Here is a 24,528-nt window from a genome sequence, read left to right on the forward strand (position 1 = left end):
TGCATGTTCCATTACAGTGGTAGTAACACTACTTGTACTATTTTAAAAATATATACAACTGTTTTATTTATTTTTAAAATGTTTTTGACTATGGCTAATTGTTATGAATCAGAATTGTTATGCTGATAATCTAACTTTTTCTACACATTACTATGCAATTTGTCTAAATATGTTCAATTAAGATATGAGATGGATTCCTACCTATAATTTTACTAGTTTAATTTCATTGAAAATCCATTTGCCTTATTTCATAGCCGTGTTTATCTTGATCAATGTTCTTTCTTCTGTGTACAGTTTTCCTGGCCTTGTAGGTTGTGGTCAAACCAGCCGTGAGTAATTTGCCTACGTGATTGCAATTGAGGAGTTGTCTCATGGTGAGATAGCAGCCCCGCTCTAGAAAGCCAAGAATAACGGCCAGGAGGATTCATCGTGTTGACCACTTGACTCCTCATAATCTGCAGGACTTTGGGCTGAGCAGTGGTTGTTTGGTAGGGGCTGTTGCACCATGGGGCGTGGTGTTGTTTGTAGATTGTGGTCTGAAATGGATGTAGCCTCCCGACGTTTCAACGAAGATTACATTTGGCATTCGCAAGGGTCTACTCTCTCCAAATGTCAGCAGTCCACCAAGGCTGCCTACAAGCCTGGAAAACTTATCACAGAAGTGGATGCCAGCTGTGAAAGTCTAAGCAGTGATCTTACTCTTTCCAGTTTGGCATATTTAAATTATATGTAATGTGCCATTTGTTCTTCATTACCACATGTACGTAAGGGACTGTCTTTTATTTTGAACTGGTAGAAATAAAAGCTTAGTCTCCGATTAGCAGAAGGTTTGTCTTCAACTTGTCCTTAACATTGGTAGAAATAATTTTGTCACTGTGCTATTTGTGGGCCTATTCCATTCATTTTCTCAATGATGTTTCAATTCCAGCTTCCTTTCTTGCCGTGTCATTCCTTAACTTATCCAATTTTACTTTTTTGAATTGTGGACCTCAGGAACTTCACCTCAGATGATTGTAATCCTTAGGAGTTCTTTGTAGTGAGGGTGTATGTTTTGATACCATAAGTTAAGATTGGTATGAAGTATTGATTGAACCCTGCCAGCTTTGTTTTTGTGGTATTTTGGGGTGCCAGAGGAGTGTTCCTACTTGCTTGTAAAAGTGAGAGCTCTTCCGCACTCTATACTCATTTGTGGCTAGTGTATGTCGACTGCCGAGGTATGAAGTTTTCCACGCTTTCCAGTAGATGGTTTCCTAATATGATGTTTGCTGGTCATCCCTGTCTGTTTATTGCCATCAATACTGCTTTGGCTTTACTTATCTTGAGATTGAATTTCTGGAACTTAACCTTCCATTCACTGAGTCTCAACTGTACTTGTTCCTGATTTTCTCCCCAGATCATGGCGTCAATCAGCGAAAACCATTCCATTAATATCACTAGAGGTTTTTTTGATGTTCTTCATCATGGTGATAAACAATAATGGGGATAGTGCACTGCCTTGCTGGACTCCACTTTTGGTCTGGAACCAGGGTGAATGTCAATCATCAAATCGCACAAAACTGGTACAGTGCTCATACAGCATCTGAACTTCCCTCACTAGTCTCTCTGGTACATTCTTCTTTCTCAGGTGTTCCCATATCTTCTCTCTTACAATGCTGTCATGCCTTCTCAATATCCAGGAAAACTATGAGCAGATCTTTGCCAGTCAAGAAGAGGCTCTTGGTGCTGTTGAAATGGGAGACCCAATTTTGAGGTCAGAATATCACAGAGCTTTGAGAGACCTAAATGGGATCAAGGCACCTGGAATTGATGACGTTTCCTTCTTGTAGTGCCTTCTCCGTTACTGAAGGTTGGCCACAATCACAGCGAAGTCTGTCCTCGTCAGTCTACTCAAGGGCCTCTCAGAGTGCATACACTCACTTGCTCTGCAGCGCTCCTTCATCCGAGCAAAGTTGAGCCGACCTTAGCCGAGTCGCCCGGAGACAAAACGCCGATCCGAACCGAGCTGAGTCGGACCGATGCGCGGTGCACAGAACCCCTGCGCTTCGGTTAGCACGCGTGAGATTTTGGGCGTTTGAGAGACCATGGTCTACTCAAATCCAGTCCTGCTCAATCCCATAAATTCCTCAGCACAGAGTGCAGTGAAACGAAGTCAGGTGATGCAGGAAATATTAGATTAGGAAAATGAAGTCTTAAAGGAAGTAGATGAATATTGTTACTAACAATGGCAGAAGTAAGGAGGACATAAAATGCAGACTAGCATAAGCAAGGAAGAAAAACAAATTTGCTCACTTCGAACATTGATATAGGAATTAGAAAGATGTTTTTGAAGACTTTGTCTGGAGCATGGCATTGTATGGAAGTGAAACATGGACGATAACTCGCTCAGAAAGAAAGATAATCTTTTGAAATGTGGTGTAACGGAAGAATGCTGAAGGTGAGATGGATAGATCGAATCATGAATGAAGAGATATTGAGCTGAATGGCGAGAGGAGAACGATTTGGCGAAATTTTACGAGTAGAAGAGAAAAAATGATAGGACCCATCTTAAGACAACTAGGAATTGTTCGGTTGGTTTTTTTGAGAGAAGTTTAGGCGGTAAGAATGGCAGGGGTATGATGAATATGATGAGTATATTACAGCAGATTGAAGGATGTAGTAGTTACAGAAAAATGATAATATTAGCACATGATAGGGTGGCATGGACAGCTACATCAAACCAGTCTATAGACTGTTGACTGAATTTCTTAAAATACTGCATACCTTTCTTTTATGGTTATAAACTATCCATGAAGTTTACTCTTAATTGTAATTTTGTGTGCACCGTTCGATTAAAACTACTACTCGTTAAGTTTTCCAAACAATCTTTTCAATATCGGTAATGTCATAATGTAGTATCAATACTACCAAAATATCTAAACAAAATACTGTATGGATAATGAAATACTGAATATCCATAATATTGCAACATCCGTATACCAGCCTAGTACACATCCTAATTATCCCTGAACTTTAATACAGAGTTTTGTGAAATTCTGTTTAGCATTTTCCAGTGATGGGGAGGAGGAGTAAGACATGCACTACGTACATTATAACCCCCGCATGTCTGTAAAGACGTTCAGAATACGACAACAATATAACAAACAAACAAACAAACAAACAAACAAACAAACAAACAAACAAACAAACAAACAAACAAACAAACAAACAAACAAACAAACAAACAAACAAACAAACAGAACCTGCTTTTGACTCTAGCATACCTAATCTAAGATAAAAACAAAGTATGAGGGAAATCTGAAATTTACAGACAAAATTATAATTTTGTTGAAGTAGATTATAGACCATTTCCACACAAAGCATTGTCGGTCCTAAGTCTGAGGACCTTGATGTTAATGCTGTGAAATTAAATCATCACTTAGTCATCAAAGAGTGATAATGAGTTAAGTGTGTTTTGTTCCAGTGCCTGCAGTACCTGGCTTGTGGTCGCAACGTGAGCTGCAATGAGTCTCATGGAAGACTGGAATCAAGCACCACCAATATCACACTCAAAGAGCTCTACCCTCATTCGCAGTACTTGATTGAAGTACATGCCTTCACCGTGGAGAGCGGACCCAGTTTCAGTCTTGTTACAGCTACACTATCCTCAAGTAAAGTATACAAATTCTTAATAAAGAATGTAATATCATTAGATAACAGGTAACTAATTCAGCAGCTTTATCTTGCAGATATTGTCTGATACTAATATTCACATCATTTTCAAGGCTAAGATAAATTTAGGTTTAGGATTATAGCTACTATCTATGTTGGGAAAAAATATCTTCCATAATCTTTTGGTCTGAAATTTAAATGCCCAATAGTCCACCCCTCAGTAATGATGAAGATAGTGGAGGGTACACTGTTCAACCAGTACCTGCACTGCTTTCCACCTAGCTACTTTTAAGTAATGGTGTTAGTGAGGGAGGAAATATTCAAAAGCTTATATTGTTTATGCGAGGGAAAGCCATATCAGAGGCACCAAGTATAAGTGGAACTAGTCAATTTCTGAATCCCCCAATTATAATAGGCATTACTATGAAGAAAACTATTACAAATGCATGGGCTGTAGATTTGGTCATCACCAATTAAATATCCAGGTTGTCCTAGCTCTACCCGAATTAGCAAACTAAGTGACGTACCCACTGTTCCTGCGCAGGCACCAAAGATGAAATTGCGGTAGGATGGCCGAGGTTATAGGCGGTAAACTGTAAATTTATTTAGGAGAATTTTCTCTCCTACCAGGCTTTATAGTCAATAATGACATTAGACTGCAATTCTAAAGGAGTAGGATTACTACTAAGGCTTAAAAAATTTCTGTCTTCATTTATAGCTTTGAAGGCTATTAGTTTAGTTAACTTAAAGTCTTAAAGCATGGAGTAGATGACAGAACTAAAAGGTAATCCCAAGGTTGATACACCTGTTAGAGTGAGTACAACAGATAAGAGCTGAGGTAATTCAGTAGGGTTCACTTTAATTCGGTGTAGGAGAATAGAAATGCGAGAAAGGTTAATCGAAGGTAGTAGAACAAGGTTACAAGAGTTATTCTCTCCCTCTCTCTCTCGATCAGCAGCCAAAATCTCAAGAATCTCATTACATTTCTCAAGTCAAAAGTGGAAAGTGCTTCTCTCTCCAGGCGGGTGCCTCTCAAAGTGCTTAACTTGAACTTGTTTAAAACATCACTTCATCAGCAGAATTAGTCTTTCTAGGTGGGGACACTGGTGTCATGTACCATTTCCTCCAATAGTCCATGCGGGTTCGTACCGTCTTGAATACTGTCCATCCATCATCTGGGATGCCCTGTACTTCTCTTTCCTCTCGGCAGTATTTCCATTATCCTCCTATCTGTGAATGAAATATGAAGATTGTCCTTGTGTCCTCTTTCTGTTGGTCCTTCTTCCCACACTTACCCGTCAATGTGTTTAACCTGTTTCTTTTTTTAGGTCGCATCAATACAGATAGGTCTTATGGTGATGACAGGATAGGAAAGGCCTAGAAGTGAGAAGGAAGCTGCCATGGTATTTATTTAAGGTACAGCTGCAGGATTTGCCTGGTGTGAAAATGGGAAACCACGTAAAACCATTTTCAGGGCTGCCGACAGTGAGGTTCGAACCCAATATCTCCTGAATACTAGATACTTATAATACCTGTATAAATGGTCCGTTATTGGACATTATAAATTTTCCAGCTAACTCATTCCTCGTTGTCAGCGTTTTGCCCCAGTGTGCTAAGTTGGGCTCATCAGTTGGTAAACAGCACACCCACCAAGACGCATGACTAGTGCATACCGTGGAGGCCACTGCGTAGGCTACTTGAAGTCACCGGCAGTGCCAATGCACTATGAGAGACTTAGTCTCATTACCAAAAACTGATGTCTGTATGTTATAGATGTTGATTCCCATAGGGAGTCTGAAATATATTCAAAGGAATGGCACCAGATGTCTCAAAAGTACATGAAACACAAGGTGCTATGTGACCTACGCACATTTAAACAAGGACACCACATCACAGAAACACAAGTGTCACGCATCACACTAGGTGCCACAAAAAATATATGGCTGGCACACTTTTCATGGACATGGTAATCTTTTGGGCTTTTACCATACAAAAGAAGTAATCCAACATTGTTAGAACAGTCAAAGTCGTGGGCCATCAAGTTTCCCTTCTGAATACGCAGAACAAAGTCCGTGTGAAATGTAAAGGATTCCACAGTTTGCTTCTTTCAGCCTCCATGGCTCTCAGGTGGCAGCGCGCCGGCCTCTCACCGCTGGGTTCTGTGGCTCAAATCCCGGTCACTCCACATAAGATTTGTGCTGGACAAAGCGGAGGCGGGATAGGTTTTCTCTGGGTACTCCAGTTTTCCCTGTCATCTTTCATTCCAGCAATACTTCCCAATATCATTTCATTTCATCTGTCATCATTAAGCTTTGCCTTAGAGGAGTGCGATAGGCTTCGGCAGCTGGCACAGTTCCTATCCTCGCCACTAGATGGGGACTTCATTCATTAATTTCCTCACTCGATCGAATGACTGGAAACAGGCTGCGGATTTTCATTTTCCACAGTTTGCTTCTGTAACACGGCAAAAACCCAAAAGATTATCATTTCTATTTATATGGTCATTAATGTTCCTTTGCATGTTCCAGTCTTTCTCCAGTTCCAATACTTATCCATTTCAGTAATAAAAAAAATAGCGTACATCTTTTAGTGCTGGGAGTGTCCGAGGACAAGTTCGGCTTGCCAGATGCAGCTCTTTTTATTTGACTCCCGTTGGCGTCTTGCGTGTTGTGATGAGGATGAAACGATGATGATGACAACACATACACCCGCCGCTGTGCCAGCGGAATTAACCTGTTATGGTTAAAATTATAAGTAAAGCTGAACAGCGGGCAGTCAGTCAGTCATACATGACAATTGCTCTAGGGAATTACTAAGAGAAGTGTGTGGTAATAGAGCTTTGCCATATCAAGCTGTTGAGGCCTTCAAACAAAGAGGCGTAGCAACATTTGAACTGTCATAGAGTGGATGTCCTGTGGGAGGTGTCAGTGGCCGTTATCGAACAGTTCAACTAAGGTTTAGGTTGAAGGAAGAATCCCACCTTCCAATACTTATTTGCTTTTATGGCTAGTCTGTGTAATCACAAACATATTCCAGCTTAAAATCTAGTTAAATGATTCAGAAAGTACATGTTTCATTCCTGATTTGGAACATCTTTAGCTAAAACAGTGTGTAAAGATACAAAAATTGGCATGAATGAAATAAAAAACACTTATGATGATGATGATGATGATAATGATTAGATAAACGTACCTTCATGTTGAGCTAAACTCAACAAGTCATTGTTCAAGTCTGTAATAAAATCTGTATGTGAGGGATGTTAGAAAGTGATCTTCTTTCTTCAAAATTATGGAGAAGTTGCTATAGTATTCTAGTAAGTACTGTAAAAATCTTTTGTAAATGAGGATAGATTTTAATTTTAAAATATGATGACGGGGGAAAGGAGGGTGTGTGTGTGTGTGTGTGTGTGTGTGTGTGTGTGTGTGTGTGTGTGTGTGTGTGTGTGTGTGTGTGTGTGTGTGTGTGTGTGTGTGTGAGGAACTCCTTAAAAATAACCGAAGTTGAGGTAAAATGTTGATATAAAGTTTTAAGGTGTTGAAGGGAGTCTGTAACAAAAGGAAAGAAAAATTGTGAATATACGGTGGTGAAGTATCGAAAGAGCAATCAAAATGCTTATCTCCCAGCCGGCCCTGCTTTGTTTACTTCCCGTACGTCGTCAGCTGACTGAGTGTGCATGTTATATGGTTGGCCTGTGAGAGCAGCATGAGGCAAAGGAGGGGAAAGTAGGGGAAATGTTATGGGGAATGAAGCTGACGGGAGGGGGACGTTGGACTGTACAGGAATTAATCCAAACACATGGGGTTTATCTGTGTCATCAGTGTTCCAAATTTAACAACAGAATTGCAAATGTGCAAGATATTTGGCACATTGTCTAACGAAGGTACCGAAGTGAACTCGGTAAAGTACATGTTGTATCCATCTGGACCAATTTCATTGCATAGAAAATGACATGATACATGAAATTGTTGCAACTGCTTGTAATGTACTTCCAAGATCATTTTATGCATAATGAAACAATGTTTTCTATTTATGTATCTTTCTATTGCCCTTCCCTATTAACTCCTGTACTTGGACCCAATTTGGTGCTGGTGTTGCAGGGTTCTTCTCAGAAATTTTCATCAGCCGGGTCCCAGGGATCAGTAGCCGGGCGGGGAATACTACATAAAAATGAATATGATAAAACTTCAATTTATTCCCCTCATCAATTTTCACTTATACTATTAATGGAATGAATATCATCCCCTTAGCCCTTTAGCCCAATACAGGGTCGGGGATAAAGTGAGATTATATTTTACAGCATATTTTTATGGCTGAATGCCCTTCCTGATGTCATCCTCGGTTGAGAAGATAATGAATATCAAAATGAAGGATGACGAATTAAACTGGGTAAGGAAGTGGAAGGAATCAGCTGTGGCTTATGAATAGGAACCCAAGAGTTGGTTCTATTCCTGTGATTGTAATGTCCTGGCATTTGCTTGGGAGTGCAAAAGGGAAACAAAACATTCTCAGGGCAGCTGACGGTAGGGTTTGAACCCACTCTCCTGCTGAATGCAGAGCTTGGCTCCATAATCGTAGCATGTTAACACGCATGGCTACTCCCCTCACCGATACTATTACTGAAATAAAATATAACATTTTTGATCCAAGAACTGGTATTATCAAAATAATTTACACCTGGGGAAGAAATAATTTATCTGAGGAAGGGGTGAGAATTCCGCATTATCGCCCCCTATATATTCTCCATCTTCATTATCAAAATATAGCTCTCCAGAATCACTATTTATGAGGAAACATTCAATTTCTTCGTCAACAAGAGATGAATGTATACTTCAAGACACCATGATGGCTACACATTAGATTTTTTCGTCAACAAGAGATGAATGTATACTTCAGACGCCATGATGGCTACACGTTAGCGAGAAACCAATGAAGCTGAAACAACACCAAATTGCTTTCAAAACACGCGAGATGGTGTGTTATATCTGCCGTACAGAACTTCTTTGAGCATTTCCATGGAATCTCAAAGCATGACACTATATCCCATTCATTTGTGAGATCGGTGAAGTACACACTGCACTAAAATGTACACATACGGGTTTGGCGGACGAGGCATGGCATTCAGTAGTGTATATATTTAGGCAGTGAATGGGTTAACAATATCAGATAGGTAAACATTAACTGCAAAATTGAACTATTTTAAGTGTTATCATGAGACAAGACATAACAGAGTATTTTGAACTTCTAGTGTTCTACTGCTCGTTCATAATCATGCAACACTGGGGCTTACCATTCGGTTGCTGTGGAGTGCCATACGGGTTTGTGACGTCCCGCGGAATCGAGTGCTTGCATGCGATTCCACGCCAATTCAGACACCACTCATGCACGACACTACGTGATTTTTACATCTGGAACACCTTGGGGTAGGCAATCAGTAGAGACACACTTAATTTAAAATGCCACATCGGCTAAGGAACGGACTGAGGTGCACGACTTACGACTGACAATACTAGACTGCTTATGCTGCTGTGCATGACAGCGTATGCATAACTGCTAATGCAAGACTGACTATCCAGGACTCACGGGAGGTAGAGGGAAGGTTGCGGCAGGGGTGGGCTGGAGGGGAGTAGCCAATGCGGTGCTTTATTATAACCACATGACTATGACGTATACAGCGCTGGAAATACAATATCATAGCTGTGCGTACTCGCAAGGTTACATTAAATAAAATGAACACTTAACTAAATATATTACAGTGATAGCCAAGCTAAACATTTAAACTCCGATGTAAGGGATGCAATTATGCTGACAATAATGAAGATTTATCATTTAAATGAAAAGTTTTACAGTATTTGTATTTTAATTTGGAGTACTCAGTGACTCAAATATGTATTAATATCATGTAACTAGCACATATCTAGGTTATGTTAGCCCACAAAAAGGTCCTAGGGGAGTACACTGTGTTGAGAAGCACATTCCAGTGGCCTTCAAATATATATAGTGGATTTCCACTGTGGCAGCTTTATTAGAAGACAATTATAACTCATTTTACATGGCTTATGAAACGATCCCTGTAGCTTCTGTTACATACAGCAAAATCCCAAATAACTCATGCCTAATTCTTGTATGTTGCAGGACCAGATGCTGCTCCAGAAGCCAGCGAGAAACCGATAGTTCAGAAAACTACCAACTCTCTCATGCTGACGTGGGAGCCCGTAGCAGACTGCCGCAAGTTGAACGGTTACCCCGGGGGGTACCACATTGCTCTGTACCGTAAAGTCGATGACACCTACAAGCTCGTTCACGCAGGTTACGCCATAACTCCGCCTGTCAAATTCTATGGCCTGCTGCCCAACAGAGTGTACGAGTTGAATGTGAGGCAGCTGGTTACTGACAACCAGTACAATCCATTTTATAAGCTGGTCATTACTGCAGAGACAGCTGCTAAATGTGAGTTTTCTCTTTTTATTAAATTTGATGATATGAGGAAGGAATAAATAAACAAATATAATGTATTAAAAAAATTGTCTATCCAGACGTAGTTTTTACTGGGGGAAGAAGAATGGGGAAATATACTAACGCCCGGGTGCATCAACCTCAGTTACGACTCGACTGTGGTAAAATGGATAGCATACAATGGTTAAGTAGAATTATTTCTGTTACATCAAGCCTGGTTTTGAAATTTTGATGTTTTATCAGGGTTAAAAGTTCAACAGTCATGAGTGAGCGGTTAAGCAGCTAACCAAGGCTTTAAAGACTTACATAACCTCACGAGTAAATTGTATATTGTGTGTACATCGAAAATGCCGTGATCTGATCGTTTAATTGGATTTGGCACCACATCTCGTGTATTTACAGTATCTTGAAAATAATGAATGAATGAATGAATGAATGAATGAATGAATGCTTGAAAATAATGAATAGACAGAAAGAGACAGAGGCGAACCATTTGAAGATTGGTTGGACTCTTCATTCAAAAACAGGTTTTGGTTGCAGGAGGAGACTGTGATGTCCTTGTTACAATAATAGTGACCGACTCAAGTTCCCTCCAGTCGACTAGACTAGGTGGAAAATAAATAAATACTTAGTTGTGAATCTATTGAAGTGCGATACGGACCATGAAGCTAATTTTATGTAATCAAGTTCCCTACTCCTAGAAATATTCCTGTTTTACCAAGCAATCGTCTTCTCAATGCATTGCAATTTTATGGGATGGGATCATTTCGTAAAGTGATTGACGACGTTAAAAATGTCGCTAAACCAACTGTAAACCAAATAATACACCAAGTTTTGAAAATGAAAGACTCTCTAGGCCTCGTAAACCTAAAACAGTCGGGGTCAGAAGTGAACAAGTGTTGACCATGGGAGGTCGGACAGGAAAGATCAAAGTGAGAAGACTGGCACAAGTAACAATGTCAGGCTCAGTCAGGGCCTCTTTTTTACCGCTCATGCATCCAAGTTGAGAGCTTCTGGAGCTCCAGTTACAGCAGGCAGGGCATACTGTAGATGTATTCTATCGCCCTGCCACAGGGTTCTGAATTGCAGAGAGTGAACTGGAATATCATCATCACACACTACAACACTTGTCTACAGGTTTACAATACTTACTGTAAAGGGGTAAGTTTTATTGTTTTTCAATCTTATTATCTGTTCATCAAAGTTGTTGGGTTTTCTGTGGTGTGATGGCAACATGTGACATGCAGGAAGGACGGCAACCTCTGCGGGACTTTCCATGTCCATAGAGAGTAGCAACTTAACCATGTAAGCTCGTATAGAGAGAGTACACAAGAAAAGACATACAGTAGGTTCAAAATTTTCAACAGCAGCTTTTATTAGTGGAGAATGAGTAGTCATTGATGACAAGTAGATGCTGTGGGGGGTTTTTGGATGGAGGCATGGGAGGCTGGGCCTCCTTTACTTGTGCTTCAGAAGCATTCAGATTTTCCTGTGAACAAACCATCATCATCATCAAAATCATCATTTTCCAGCTCCAGTTTCCTGGGTGTGGTGTACAGGCCTCTGTAAATAAGACCAATCGATGGTGTAGGCATGCAGCCAGGCATAGCTGATGCATGTGACTTCATTGTTGCTGCGGTAACCAGTAAATCCCCTATGCTGTCAGTCAAATTCGGCAGAGGCCACTCTTTCCTGACCTCACAGGCCATGTGATGCACTTGTGCCAATAGCTGCTTGTATGGCTCCTTCAAAGCATAAGTGCAGAAGTTTGTGCAATAAACAGTGGGTTTATGATTAGTTGTTAGCCTGCACTTAAATTCTAATTTTGTACAACTAATACATGTGAGTGTTTAATGTTATTATCCCTGTCCTCCCCATCACATGAGCCCATGAGCTGCCACTGGTAGATGCTGCTGTGAGGTAAAGGGAGGTGGACTGGACAAGAGGATGGAGAAAAGAATCAGTTATGTAATGTTACAGCCAGGTGTTTCCTTAAACCTGAGCACCAGTTGATGTCCAACTTTGGAATCACTAAATAGAAGCAGGTAGGAAGATGGGGGTAAATAATGAAGGACTTCACTGTGAAACAACCATCAAATGTGATTTGTTGGAGCCAGGTACAAATAGGCACAGCAAGATTGAAGTATTATTATGGCCTAGACTGTGGGTTGTTCAGCCAATCTAGAAAGCTGATGTTGGATGAAGTGCAGTCATGAGGACCTTGTATGGGATAACGATTTTGTTGGTGGTGCTGGGTAAATTTAGACAATAGTAGGTCTTACATTGGTTGTGCTTATAAGGGAAAGAGCCAGAAGATGGGCAGAAGTTCATAGCGAGTGAGAATGGTTTTGATGTTTGGTGGGTGTTTTGAATGTGACTGTGGGGTGTGGGGTGAGGGTGAGAGAAGATTGAAAGCTTGTTTTAAAATGTGATTGATTTTGTGTACACCATGACAACATAAGGTTCTAAAGGGTACTGTGTTTGATTGCTTGGGGGAGTCTGGTAAAGGGTAAGAAGTTACGAGATAGTGCATGGACTGAGAAATCAGGGAGCAAGTTTTTCAGAAATCTTATTCGCTCCACATTTACCCAGAAGGATAGGTTCTCACAAACATTTGGTCTGCCACCTTGATCTTGGCAGGTCATCTACCACTGTTCTATCTACACGGTACCCTTGCGTACAATGCCTTAAGATTATTGTTGTTGAAATGCATGCTTTAATTTTCAGTTAAAGTATTACTAACCTTTTTTTCCTTTTCCTTCTGTTTTCAGTGACTCCTGTAGCTCAGAATATAACAGTGGGAAATTTGACATCCCACAGCATCGACATCAAATGGCACACTGAGAAGCAATCTCCTCATACATTTTTGGTCACTTACAAGGTAAGTGGATCGTTGGTATGGCATAAACAAGGCATATGAGACCTGTTCAAAAGTTAATAATAATAATAATAATTGTGTTTTTATGTCCCACCAACTACTCTTTTGGTTTTTGGAGACACCAAGGTGCTGGAATTTCATCCGTAGGAGTTCATTTTTGAGCCATTAAATCTACTAACATGAGGCTGACATTTTTGCATTCAAATACCACCGGACTGAGCCAGGATCATATCTGCCAAGTTGGGCTCAGAAGGTCAGCACCTTAGTCATCTGAACCACTCAGCCTGACCTGTTCAAAAGATAACCTTGAAATTAACTCTTTAGGAGCTTTCCTGCAGCCTAGTTTGTCTCCTTCATAGTACTCCCATCCTTTATTCCTACAATGCTCCCAACATTGTTTTCACAGGTAGAAGCTGTCCTGGTAGACAATTTAGGAGATTGCATGCAGATTTGGTGGTGATTTCAGTTCAGTCTCTTTAATTGCTCGAAATCAGTATTTTTAATGCTGAATTTGAGTTTGGGGAATAAAAAACGTTTGATAAGGCTAGGCTAGATGAGTAGATTAATACAGAAGTACAGTTGTCCTCATGTTCATCAAAGATTCAGGGACAACAATGATCTGTGAGCTGGTGCTTTGTCACTGTGGAGGCTCCATGAATTATTTCTCCACATACGTATACTTTTTCTTGTGAAATGTTCCCTCAAACGTATGAAGACTTCTGGATAATACCATTTCACCATCAGGTAGAAATTTATGGTGCATAACGTTACTGATGTCATGAAGCACTTAACAACACTTTCAAATTTGACGTTAGTGATTTTTTCTGTACCATTATGTTTCTCTGTAAATGTTTTCCCCAGTCTGAAGCAAATGTGAATGTTGATACCCTGCTCCTAATATTCCAGCAACTGCAATGCATACTCACCAAATTCACAACTGACAGCTGCTGAGCACACTAATTTGAGGTCAACAAACACTTGTAGATTTCAGACATGATGTTCTTTCGGGTTTGTATTGCATGGAATGAGACAAACTCCAGGGAAGCTTTATGTTTCTTATCGAACAAGGTCTGGGGAGTGAACAGCAAAGAAGTACAGCTTGTTGCACTGAATGAGAAAATTGAAAAGTATGGTATGAAAATGAGTGCAGAGAAAAGCAAGACCATGGTGATATCAAGGGGAGAAAGACAAAAGAAAAGCATTGTGTAAATTGGTGGTCAAGGCCTTGAAGTTTTTGACAGTTTTAAATACCTAGGAAGTGACTTAATGCAGAATACAAGGCTGGACATGGAGATTAGCAAGAGGGTGCAACAGAGTGTAAGAAACCTTGTCTAGAATAAGGAAGTGTAAAGAGATAATGTACAAAATTTATTATGCACCCATATTGAGATCTGGATAATGACAAGTAGGAGGAGAGTAGAATTCAAGCCAGTGAAATGAAATATCTAAGACATGTGACAGGAAAGACAAGGAAAGATAAATAGAGAAACAAAGATGTGAGAAACGAGGTCAGAATGGAAAAGTTAAATGAGAGAATTGATAGGAGTAAACTAAGATGTTTTGGACATGTAAAGAAGATGGAGGAAAGAACACCAAAACAGATGATGGAGATGAAGTTCGAGGGAAAGAGAGCGAGAGGGATACCTAGAACAAGGTGGATAGATTCAATAAAGAGGAGTGTAAGAAGAAGGAATCTGGAAATCTTGCATTATTTCACTTCCCAAACATTTGAAGCATTCTACAACTTCAAGGTTTAGTGCTCGCAAATCATTTTATTTTTCAGATCGCAGTGCCAATTTACCAATTTCCTCCAACCCATTTCAGCACTTTACTTTCTGTTTCTGGCTACTTGGAATGTTTTCTGAGTTCTATTTCCGACCACACCATGCTCTGATAATTTTTTCTGTCCCAAATGTTTTATGGCATTCCTATTCCCATGTTCCTCTGCATATTTCACAACCTGAAATTTATAACTTGTGGTATATTCTTCACTTAATTCTGTGGCAGTGTTAGGGCTCAAGGCTCACTCTTACACTTAAACACTTTCAATAATAAAATTTAAAAATATAAACATAATAAAGACATAGTAATTCTACAAAAACTAAATACTAGGAATAATATTTTGAAATGAGACAGACAGTGAATACAGAAAGGTTACAAATTAGTAAGACAATAAGGGTGGCGTGCACCAACCCAGAGTAAGTTCTACTTCCGTAGTAAAGTACTCTTAAAGTCAGCATTCGGCGACTTCCATACGAGAGTAAATTATTTCCGAAGTATTTTAGTCCTTTCAGATAGTCCTGGACTAAATTACTACAAGAGTAAAATGTTGAAGAGCACCATCTTGTAGTATATTACTAAAGAAGTAAATAATGTATGAATATAAGTTAGAATTTACTCTCACATCGTGCATGCAGTAAGCTAAGTTTAGACTTGTTGACTAATGATAATATCGTGCCATATATGAGAGGAAAGACGTTTCAAACGTGTATATGGATTACTTAGATTATATTGACGATCGCGACGCAGTAAACGATGGGAAATGTAATAGTGCGTAGGTCTACTGTGCGTGAAAGGCGAGAGCCATGTAATGTGAACACCGTGAACACGGCGAGTTTCAGGAACGTTTTTGGTCTTGGGAAGGAATCCTTTACATTCCTTCTAAATCTACTTGGAGATCACTTACAGTTGAATTCTTGTTTTAATTTTGTTGTATCTCTCAAATTACAGTTGCTGTGTGCCGTACGAGTGTTTCGTACAGGAGCATTTCAGTACAGTTGCCGGTGATCTAATTAACGTTTATCACACAACTGCTAGCCGTATCTTTCATCGCCTGCAAATGATGATGATCGTTCAGAAAATAAAAGGATATTCTTCATGTTGGCAGGTTTCCACACATCGTGGGTGCAATTGACTGTGACTGCATGCTTATTCCCATTTATTGCCCTCTCGGTGACAACGGTGAACTTTTCAGAAATCGGAAGAGGTGGTTTTTTTTTCTTTTTTCAATTTGCTTAACGTCGCACCGGCACAGATAGGTCTTATGGCAACGATAGGGCAGGAAAGGCCTAGGGATTGAGTAGCGGCCGTGGCCTTAAGGTAGGGCCTACAGACCCAGCATTTGCCTGGTGTGAAAATGGGAAAATTTCGCTGTGGATGTAGGCCATCTGTATGAAGAAACCGCCATCAGTCCATGACTTTCTGCTTTGCTTCCGCCTTTGCTTTTAAGTCCTTCTACAGAATCTTAACTTGCTTTTCACTGCGTTTTCTGTCACTCAACGCACTGAATTCTTTAGTCACGACTTTCCATGAATTTCTTTTCTTATCCAGCATCTTTATGTTGTATTTCTTACACCTTATATCCTTTGCATAGATCGTCATTATCTCTATTAACAAGCATTTATCTTTTTCGCTTACATTTTTTCCCCGTTTCCTATCACACATAACCTTATCCATTTAGATTTCTTTAAAGAAGATACACGAACACAGCACTACTCCGCGAGTAACGAACGCTACTTCGGTAGTAGTAACTAAAAGAGTAAATTTTACTTCAACTCTCCGACGTTACTTCCGGAGTAAATAACTCCCGTAGTAATTACTTCTGTAGTATGGACTTCTTTAGTAAATGCTACTACCGTAGTAATTTACTCCAAGATGGTGTCACGCCACCTTAAGAGTAATAATACTACATACAATATTTGCTTTACATCGCACCGGCACAGATAGGCCTAGGGGTGGGAAGAAAGCGGCCGTGACCTTAATTAAGGTAAAGCCCCAGCAATTGCCTGGTGTGAAAATGGGAAACCACTGAAAACTATCTTCAGGGCTGCCGACAGTGAGGTTCAAACCCACTATCTCCCGGATGCAAGTTCACAGCTGCACGCCCCTAATCACACGGCCAATTCACTTGGTAGTAATAATACTAATAACACAGTACAACAGATTTAAACTTTTTTTGCTCTCAGAAATTAAAACATGGGATTTTAGTTAATTTGCATATGCTGATTTTGAATCTAAAGCTTGTTTTTCTCTATCACCTAACAGTTATTTGAGAGGATGTGATGAACTTCTCGCAACATACTGCTATATAGTTCACTGTTGTTCATTTACATTGGTGCAATTTCAACCCAAACCATCCATAATCCAAAATACACTACAACAGAAATATATTAAGTATTCAAAAATTGTATTTATGTTCCAATTAAGATTTTATACAGTAAAAACTTCTTCCTCAAAGACTTGCACCTATAAGTTGGCTCCGAAACATCAGTGCTCATTAATGACTTTACCAATGTTCGGTGGAAAGAATTCTGTAAAGTTCAAAGGAAGTTCAGAGGAAGTGAAACTTACGGGACATGTTGCATCTCAGTGTCTTCTAAGCCCTCATCAAATCTTCCACCATATCTCTGTGATTGTCTGCGCTATAGTTTCTAAGAAATTTAACACAAACCGATTTAAAAGCAAGCTAGGCTTTTTTTTTTTTCAACAGGAATGAGTCCCATAGAATATAGAATCATATAAGAGATCACATATTTGTGGCCCTATAAAGATAACTTTCTTTAGTTTTGCCTCACTCAACCTGTGAAATTTTTCCCTTGAAATATTGAAATGCTCTTCCTGATACGTCTTATCACCTTAACAAAGTTCTTCATCCACCTCAATTTTACATGCAAAGGGGGAAATTTATTTCGGTGACATCAACAAGCGGCAAGTTTTTTAACACTGTTTTGTCCTAATACTACACTTTCTCTCAATGACTTCTAATTTCATGATTACGCTTATCTCAACTGTCCCACTCACAGAGAAAGCAACAAAATTTTGTGTATCCTGGCTGCATTCAATACCTATCACTTTTAGATCTGCACAAATCTGCCACCCATGTTCTGTAAAGTTCAAAGCCTTAAGAATTGTTTCCATACTATCATACGTTTCTTTCATATTAACGGAATAAGCAACTGGGGGATTTAACATTCCTTTAGAATAATAAAACCAAGAGGTATAATAAGAAATTTTCCCAGACAGGGAGACAATAGTGCCTTCCGCTCCTGAAGAAAGTAACAGTCCTGCTACAGGGTGCGATACAAATAACTCAACAATGTTAGGTGATACGAAAAAACTAATGTTATTTTCATGATCAGCGTGTCCGAAAACTTGGTAATCAATATATTTTGTGTCTGACAGCAATTCACTGTTATAATTGTGTAATAAGAATAAAAAGACGACATAGGCATATGGTAATTTATTTATTTACACTGTTTATGTCCACATTGGAGCACCAAAATCAACCTTATACAATAAAATCTTCAAAAAAATAAGTACATAAAAAAAGTTTGTGTTTTAAAACTTGATAATTTCTTCTTTTCTCAAAACTTCTTCATTCTAGATGATCTTGCAGCCCGTTCTTCTGCTGATATAACATACTGCTTACGTTTTGATGTTTTAAGTGATAGTTTTGTAAATTTGTTGTTTAGAATCTTCTTTTCTTCTCTATTTTCCATTTGCTCTGTAGTAATTTTCAATTCATCCAAATCCATTTGTATTTCTTTAAACCAAGTGTTTTTTGTTTTATTATTCTAAAATAAATGAAAAAGCTGTTTTAGGAGTCTAAAATTTGGCAAACGGTATATGTGTCCAAAAAAATGCAATCCTCCGTTTTCTCATCCTGTCAATAATTGTTTCACTTTCGTTGTAAATTACTGAATTGGGTGAAAGTCTCCACTGGTCAACAACCTGATGTTTTTTATTAACAATTGTCCAGAGAATTCTTCTATCCTCTTTCTGCAGTTTGTCTGTTGTTGCTTGGGTTGAATAATGTTTCACTTGCATACGTTGCATACCTTACCCCATTCACACATAATTTTTTCCACCACACAATTAAACATCAATGGGGATAACCCATCTCCCTGTCGAAGACCAATATGAATTTCAAATGGTTCAAAGATTTCATTTCTGAAACGTAACTTTAGACTTTGTGTTTCTCAGAGTGACCCCAATAAGATTAACAAGTTTCCGATGTAGACCAAATTCAGTAAGGATATGTAGTAATGATTAACGATGGATACTATCAATAAACCTTTTGAAAATCAACAAAAGTGATCACTAAATTTTTTGCTCGTAATGCGTTGATGTTTTATGATCCATTTGAGACTGATAATTTGATCTGGACAATTTTGTCCTGGACAATAACCACCCTGATATTCACCCAATTTGTTATCAAGTTGATCATGGATTCTTGAATAGAGGATCTTAGAGAAAATTTTATAGGAGATACTAACAAAGAAATTCCCCGATAGTTACTAGGATCTGATATATCACCTTTTTTATGGATTGGGTGTATAATTACAACATTCCATTCTTCAGGCAATTTTTCTGTATTCCAAATGTCAATGAGATGTTTACGTAGATTCTGAATGGCCTGTATATTTGCATTCTTCCAGAGTTCTGATACTAGTTGATTTTCTCATGCTGCTTTAAAATTTTTCAGTGAAGCAATAGCTGTACTTACTTCATCATAAACCAGTGATATGACCTTCTCCAAAGGTGTTTTATTTCTGGGAAATAGATCAAATTCAAAATAATTTTCACGTTCATCACTATTAAGTAATGTTTTGAAGTATTTAGCCAAAATTATTGCATTGTCATAATCATTATGGGCCACCTTTCCATTCTTATCTTTCATCAGGAGAGTAGGGGGAGTATAATTTTTTTGGTATTGTTTAAATGTCCTCTTGTTTCAATTAACCGTTTGCCGTTCTTGTTCGTTAATTTCTGTGCTGGCCATCATCCCACCACAACACAAAATTTTCTCTCACGACCAATCCTTGCATTAAAATCTCCAAGAAAATTTTAATGTTAGTGTCAGGTATATTCGTTACTAATTGGTCAAGTTCATCTCAAATTTGATCTGTTCCCTCTTTGTCAGTTCTGTTCTTTTCACTTGTTGGAGCATGAACATTTATCAATGTATAGATCTTGTTTTCCACTTTAATCGTTAATAATGCTACTCTTGATGAATTTGAGGAAAAATCAATAATGGAATCTGGAATTCTATTGTGTACCAAGAAACCAACTCCAAAGTGAGGAACATTCTTTATGACTCTTTCACCTGGAAGTCCTTTATAGAGACGATACCCTCCTGATTGAAACCCTGACCAGGTCAGACTCTTGATCATTAATCAGACAATCAGCCTAATATGGGAAGTCTTCTATTGAAAGAATCCACCGGTGTGGACAGATATATAATCTTCCAAACGAAGACACCATTCAGATACGGTGGGTGTCAGATAGAGAATTGTGGCGAGTTGGAGCGTCCAGAGACATAATGATTGATCATGCAGATTAATCAAACTAAGAATGTATTTAAGTTCAATAAAACAGGAAAGTTTTCATATTTGGCAACATTAAATATCAATTCATTAATAATAATAATAAACCATCTTCACGGCTGTCGACAGTGGGGTTATTATTATTATTATTATTATTATTATTATTATTATTATTATTATTATTATTATTATTATTTGTGCATTTTTTGAAGTTTGGCTATTTTTTGAACAGGTCTCCTGTAGTAATATTATAAATGTACGTTCAGAGTCTGCTGCTATTCTTATTACAAAATCTGTCCTAGGATCTGTTTTGTTAGGATATGAAGAATATGACCTGAAATGCTGAAGACCTTCATCTTTGATTCCAGTGTGTTCGGATCCTGTCTTGTCCCGAGCAGGATACACAGGGCTGTTCTTCTACGATATCTATTGTGACAAAAGAGACTCAAGTCACTATTAAAGAGCTACACCCCTATACAAGATATATTGTGCTTATAAAAATCTTTGGGGATGAACCAAGTGAGACAGCTTTCTCTGGTTTCACAACTTCTGCTGAAGGTAAGTTCATTCTTATCTCATATAAGACTCCAGTAACTGCAGTGATGCATAATCCCTCTACAGAAATTCCATCATCAAGCGGTATGACCTCTCGTTAAAAGTCATATTTTAGTGTCGACTTTTCAAGTTATGACTGTATTAAATAGCATAGCTCTTAACGTTACCCTAGAAACGCGATGGAGAAGTCACCAAACGTCTTTTCTCATATGAAGACTGCGTTAGGGAATTTTCATTGTAATGGTAGGCCCGCTTGCCTACCATCAGTCACAATCAGGTTGGGGACTTGCATTATAATGGCAGACACTTACTCTCTAGCTGCATTTTTACATCTTCAGAAAGACTGTCTTAGTGGTTTTCCCAACTGAAATGAACATAGTTCATTACAATGACGTCAGTAGGAATGGCACGAGTAAAAGCAATGAATTCATATGAAATACTCGATCAAATGAAAAACCGCACATTTTCTCACTTTTAACAAAGAGTACTACGCTGCCGATTTAACAGTCCAAAGTTCCAGAGCTGGAATGACCAGGCCACAGACAGCCATGACCCTTGAACACTCTTAGTTTTTTCGTGGGGGGTGGGGTTGAATAGTGGAGAGTCCCAGGGCAAAAGCTATGTTCTTTTACTGATCTGTTTCCGAGGAGTACCCGATGAGTTGGAAAATCTCAATTCACTACACTGGCAGCGGAAAAATCTATCTGACTTGGAGGCAATTTTTTCCTCCAAGCCAGAGGAGAAACCCCCTCTTCACTGCTAATTTTGAATAAATGAATGTAGAATTGAATAAAAAGTGAAGAGGACGAAGCTCTTTCTGCGAAACGGCTCTTTTCAGGGTTGAACTTAGAGTTATTTAGTGAATTGTGGTGCTTTAATTTGGAATATGTCTAAATCGTAATTATAGACCAGGTCATACTACTACTACTACTACTACTACTACTACTACTACTAAGTGAGCCTCTGCCTTAAGAGCGCACACTGCTCATTCAAAACAGCACGTCAGAGTAGGGATCGAATAGCTGGAATACTATGATGATCCAGTGAGTTACGTACCAGCAGTACGGTATCAGAAAATGTATGAACCAGAGGAATGACATGCTAAAGAAAAAAGTTTTCTAACTCCCCAGCGATTTCTCACCAATATTCAGTCAGGCTGTTATACTCGGTACGGAGCAGTAATCCCATCTATTGGAGTTGAGTGGCAGCATAAGAGACAAAGAACATCACAACATACAATGGTCAATGTAATGTTATTGTTGATCAGTGTTACGCGCTTTCAATATTGTAGGCCTTAACATTTAGTTTCCTCTGAAATACCATTCTTATCATAGTCGGTACGGTACAATTGAAAAATTGAATAAAACATAAATGGTTAGAAATTTTATTCTCTATAACTTTTGTTATGTAGTACTTTTCAATAGGACCATTAACATAGGTATTTAAAAATTAAATTTTACGTGCCTTCCCCTAAGCTACAATTTCATACAGGGTGAATGAAATTGTTTATAACTTAGACTGTAGTTTCTTATTCTGTGACTTTATATTCTGATTTTCATTAAATTCTATTAACCCATTTTCTCGTGGCTCGGTGTTGATATGGACTTGGCAACAAAAAATACAAATTCATGAATATCTGTGTTATCAAAGCCGGTACGGTAACAATGTATGACAGAAATGATCGGAAATTTCATTCTTTATAACTTTATTTATGTAGTATTTATCGATAGGACCACTAACAATATAAATATTTGAGAATTAAATCTTAGACCTTCCCCTAAACTACCATTTCACTCAGTGTGAGTAAAATTATTTATAGCCTAGATTGTAGTGGCCCATCCCCCGACTTCACATACCGATTTTCATTAAATTCTCTTCAGCTGTTTTCTCATGATGCGTGTACATACATACAGACAGATAGACAGACGGACAGAAATTACGGAAATGTAAAAAGTGCATTTCCTTGTTACTATGGGCATGGCCGATATAGAAATACCATTCTTTTCAAATTCTGTGTACAGAAAAAACTATTATTTTATATATATAGATTTGATTTTTCTTATTACAATTAGTAAAGCTACATCAAACATTTTAATTAAACCTAATAAACAATTTAATGATCACTTTTAAAAAATATTCTTTAAAAAAAATCTCTTCTTCTTCTGCTCACTCAAATTTTCTTTGCATTCTTCTGTCCAGGTTTTGTTGATTTGTCTGCAGAATGATTCCTGGAGGTTTTGTCCAATGTCATTTAGCTATTTGTTCTTGATTTTTAGTGAGAGACAAAGATTAGAATTTTTTCATCAGTCTCTCATTGTTCATTCTAAGAATGTAACCATAGAATTTCGTGAAAACATCTTGAGCTCCTTTTCATCTAGATTGCCTATGTACAGACTAAGCCGAAGATGTTCTTTGGAGTTTTCCTTCTAACTTTTCTATGTCTTTTATTAATGATTTGCCCACAATGATCATTGTTTCCAATGTGTATAATGCTTTGCGTTTGGTTACTGTGTTGTAGTGTCTTAGTTTTATATTTCGGGATATTGATTTTTCCATGTTATTCTATAGGCTTTTTGTAAGTTACAGATTCTCTCTCTAATTGATTCACAATTTAATCCTGAAGTTTGAGTGATTTCTCCTAGGTTCTTGAATTTAGTTATTCAAGAAATATTCAGAATTGAGCTATTATTATCATTATTATTATTATTGTTATTATTATTGTTTTCAGCTCCTGGAGTTTCTCCAGTAATGGCCTTGGAACCTACAAGGAGCCATGGAGTCACCTGGGCAGAAATCCAGTGGGCACCACCAGACGACTGCACCTTACTTTATGGGATCTTCACTGGTTACAAAGTGGAGCTTATCCACAGAGGAGAGAAGATTCTTGAAGACAAATGTAACGCATCGATACACAGCATGAATTTCACAGATCTTCAGCCATACTCTGATTATGATGCTACAGTGCGTGTTATTGTATCTACGGAGGATAATAAGACTGAAATTATTTCAGATGAATTTCTCAGAATCAAATTCAAGACCAAAGCTCCAGGTAAGTCTCAGAAGAGCACTCGGCAGTTTACTACCTCTTACCAGTTCAATGAACATATGGCCTTAATTACCAGATAGTAGAGCTACGGATGATCTGAAGTTTATATTTCTTCTCCATGACAATCTGTGTGTAGCTTGGGTGCGCCGTATTTACATCTTTAAGAAAGAACAATACTTCATTCATGGTCTCCTGGCAGTGTTCAAGACAATATAATGTGTACTAAAGGCGGGTTAATGTTATCTTGTAAGTATATCATCGTTTAATAGTGTTTTTAGACACAAACATTGCACCACTTTTGTGTCATAACTGGCAGCCATTTTGTTTTAACTGAAAATTGATCCACAGATAACAGTCCGAAGAAAGGCACTTGATATCACGTTTATAATCTTATCTAAAGTGTCAGCCATATTAATCGATTTGTTGAGACTGCCATGGAAACCATGAAGAAGACAGGCACATTGTATGTTCTTCACAGCATTGCCTAGGACACAGAGGTTACATAATTTATCCCTGAAAAGTTGGAAACGGGTTGGTGACAGGCTTTAAAACTAAATAGCCAAAACCATACAAATATCACAAGTTCTACAAAATTAGACTTGAAAACTGCTAGGGTGTGCCGC

The 24,528-nt window shown here is 38.4% G+C and overlaps 1 protein-coding gene across 2 annotated transcripts in view; it reads left to right on the forward strand.

Annotated features, from left to right (window-relative positions):
• Positions 1 to 24,528, forward strand: part of LOC136885672 (protein sidekick-1-like) — a 66,771-nt gene that overhangs the window by 4,327 nt on the left and 37,916 nt on the right. Inside the window, exons 3-7 of one of the 2 annotated variants that reach the window (XM_068230213.1) lie at positions 3,461 to 3,647; positions 9,781 to 10,095; positions 12,873 to 12,982; positions 20,673 to 20,862; positions 23,588 to 23,908. In XM_068230213.1, coding sequence (XP_068086314.1) covers positions 3,461 to 3,647; positions 9,781 to 10,095; positions 12,873 to 12,982; positions 20,673 to 20,862; positions 23,588 to 23,908 — 1,123 coding nt within the window. The remainder of the gene's footprint in view (positions 1 to 3,460; positions 3,648 to 9,780; positions 10,096 to 12,872; positions 12,983 to 20,672; positions 20,863 to 23,587; positions 23,909 to 24,528) is intronic. The other variant, XM_068230214.1, reaches the window with a different exon arrangement.

This window comes from Anabrus simplex, chromosome 14, assembly GCF_040414725.1.
Source record: "Anabrus simplex isolate iqAnaSimp1 chromosome 14, ASM4041472v1, whole genome shotgun sequence".
NCBI classification, from domain to species: Eukaryota; Metazoa; Arthropoda; class Insecta; order Orthoptera; family Tettigoniidae; genus Anabrus; species Anabrus simplex.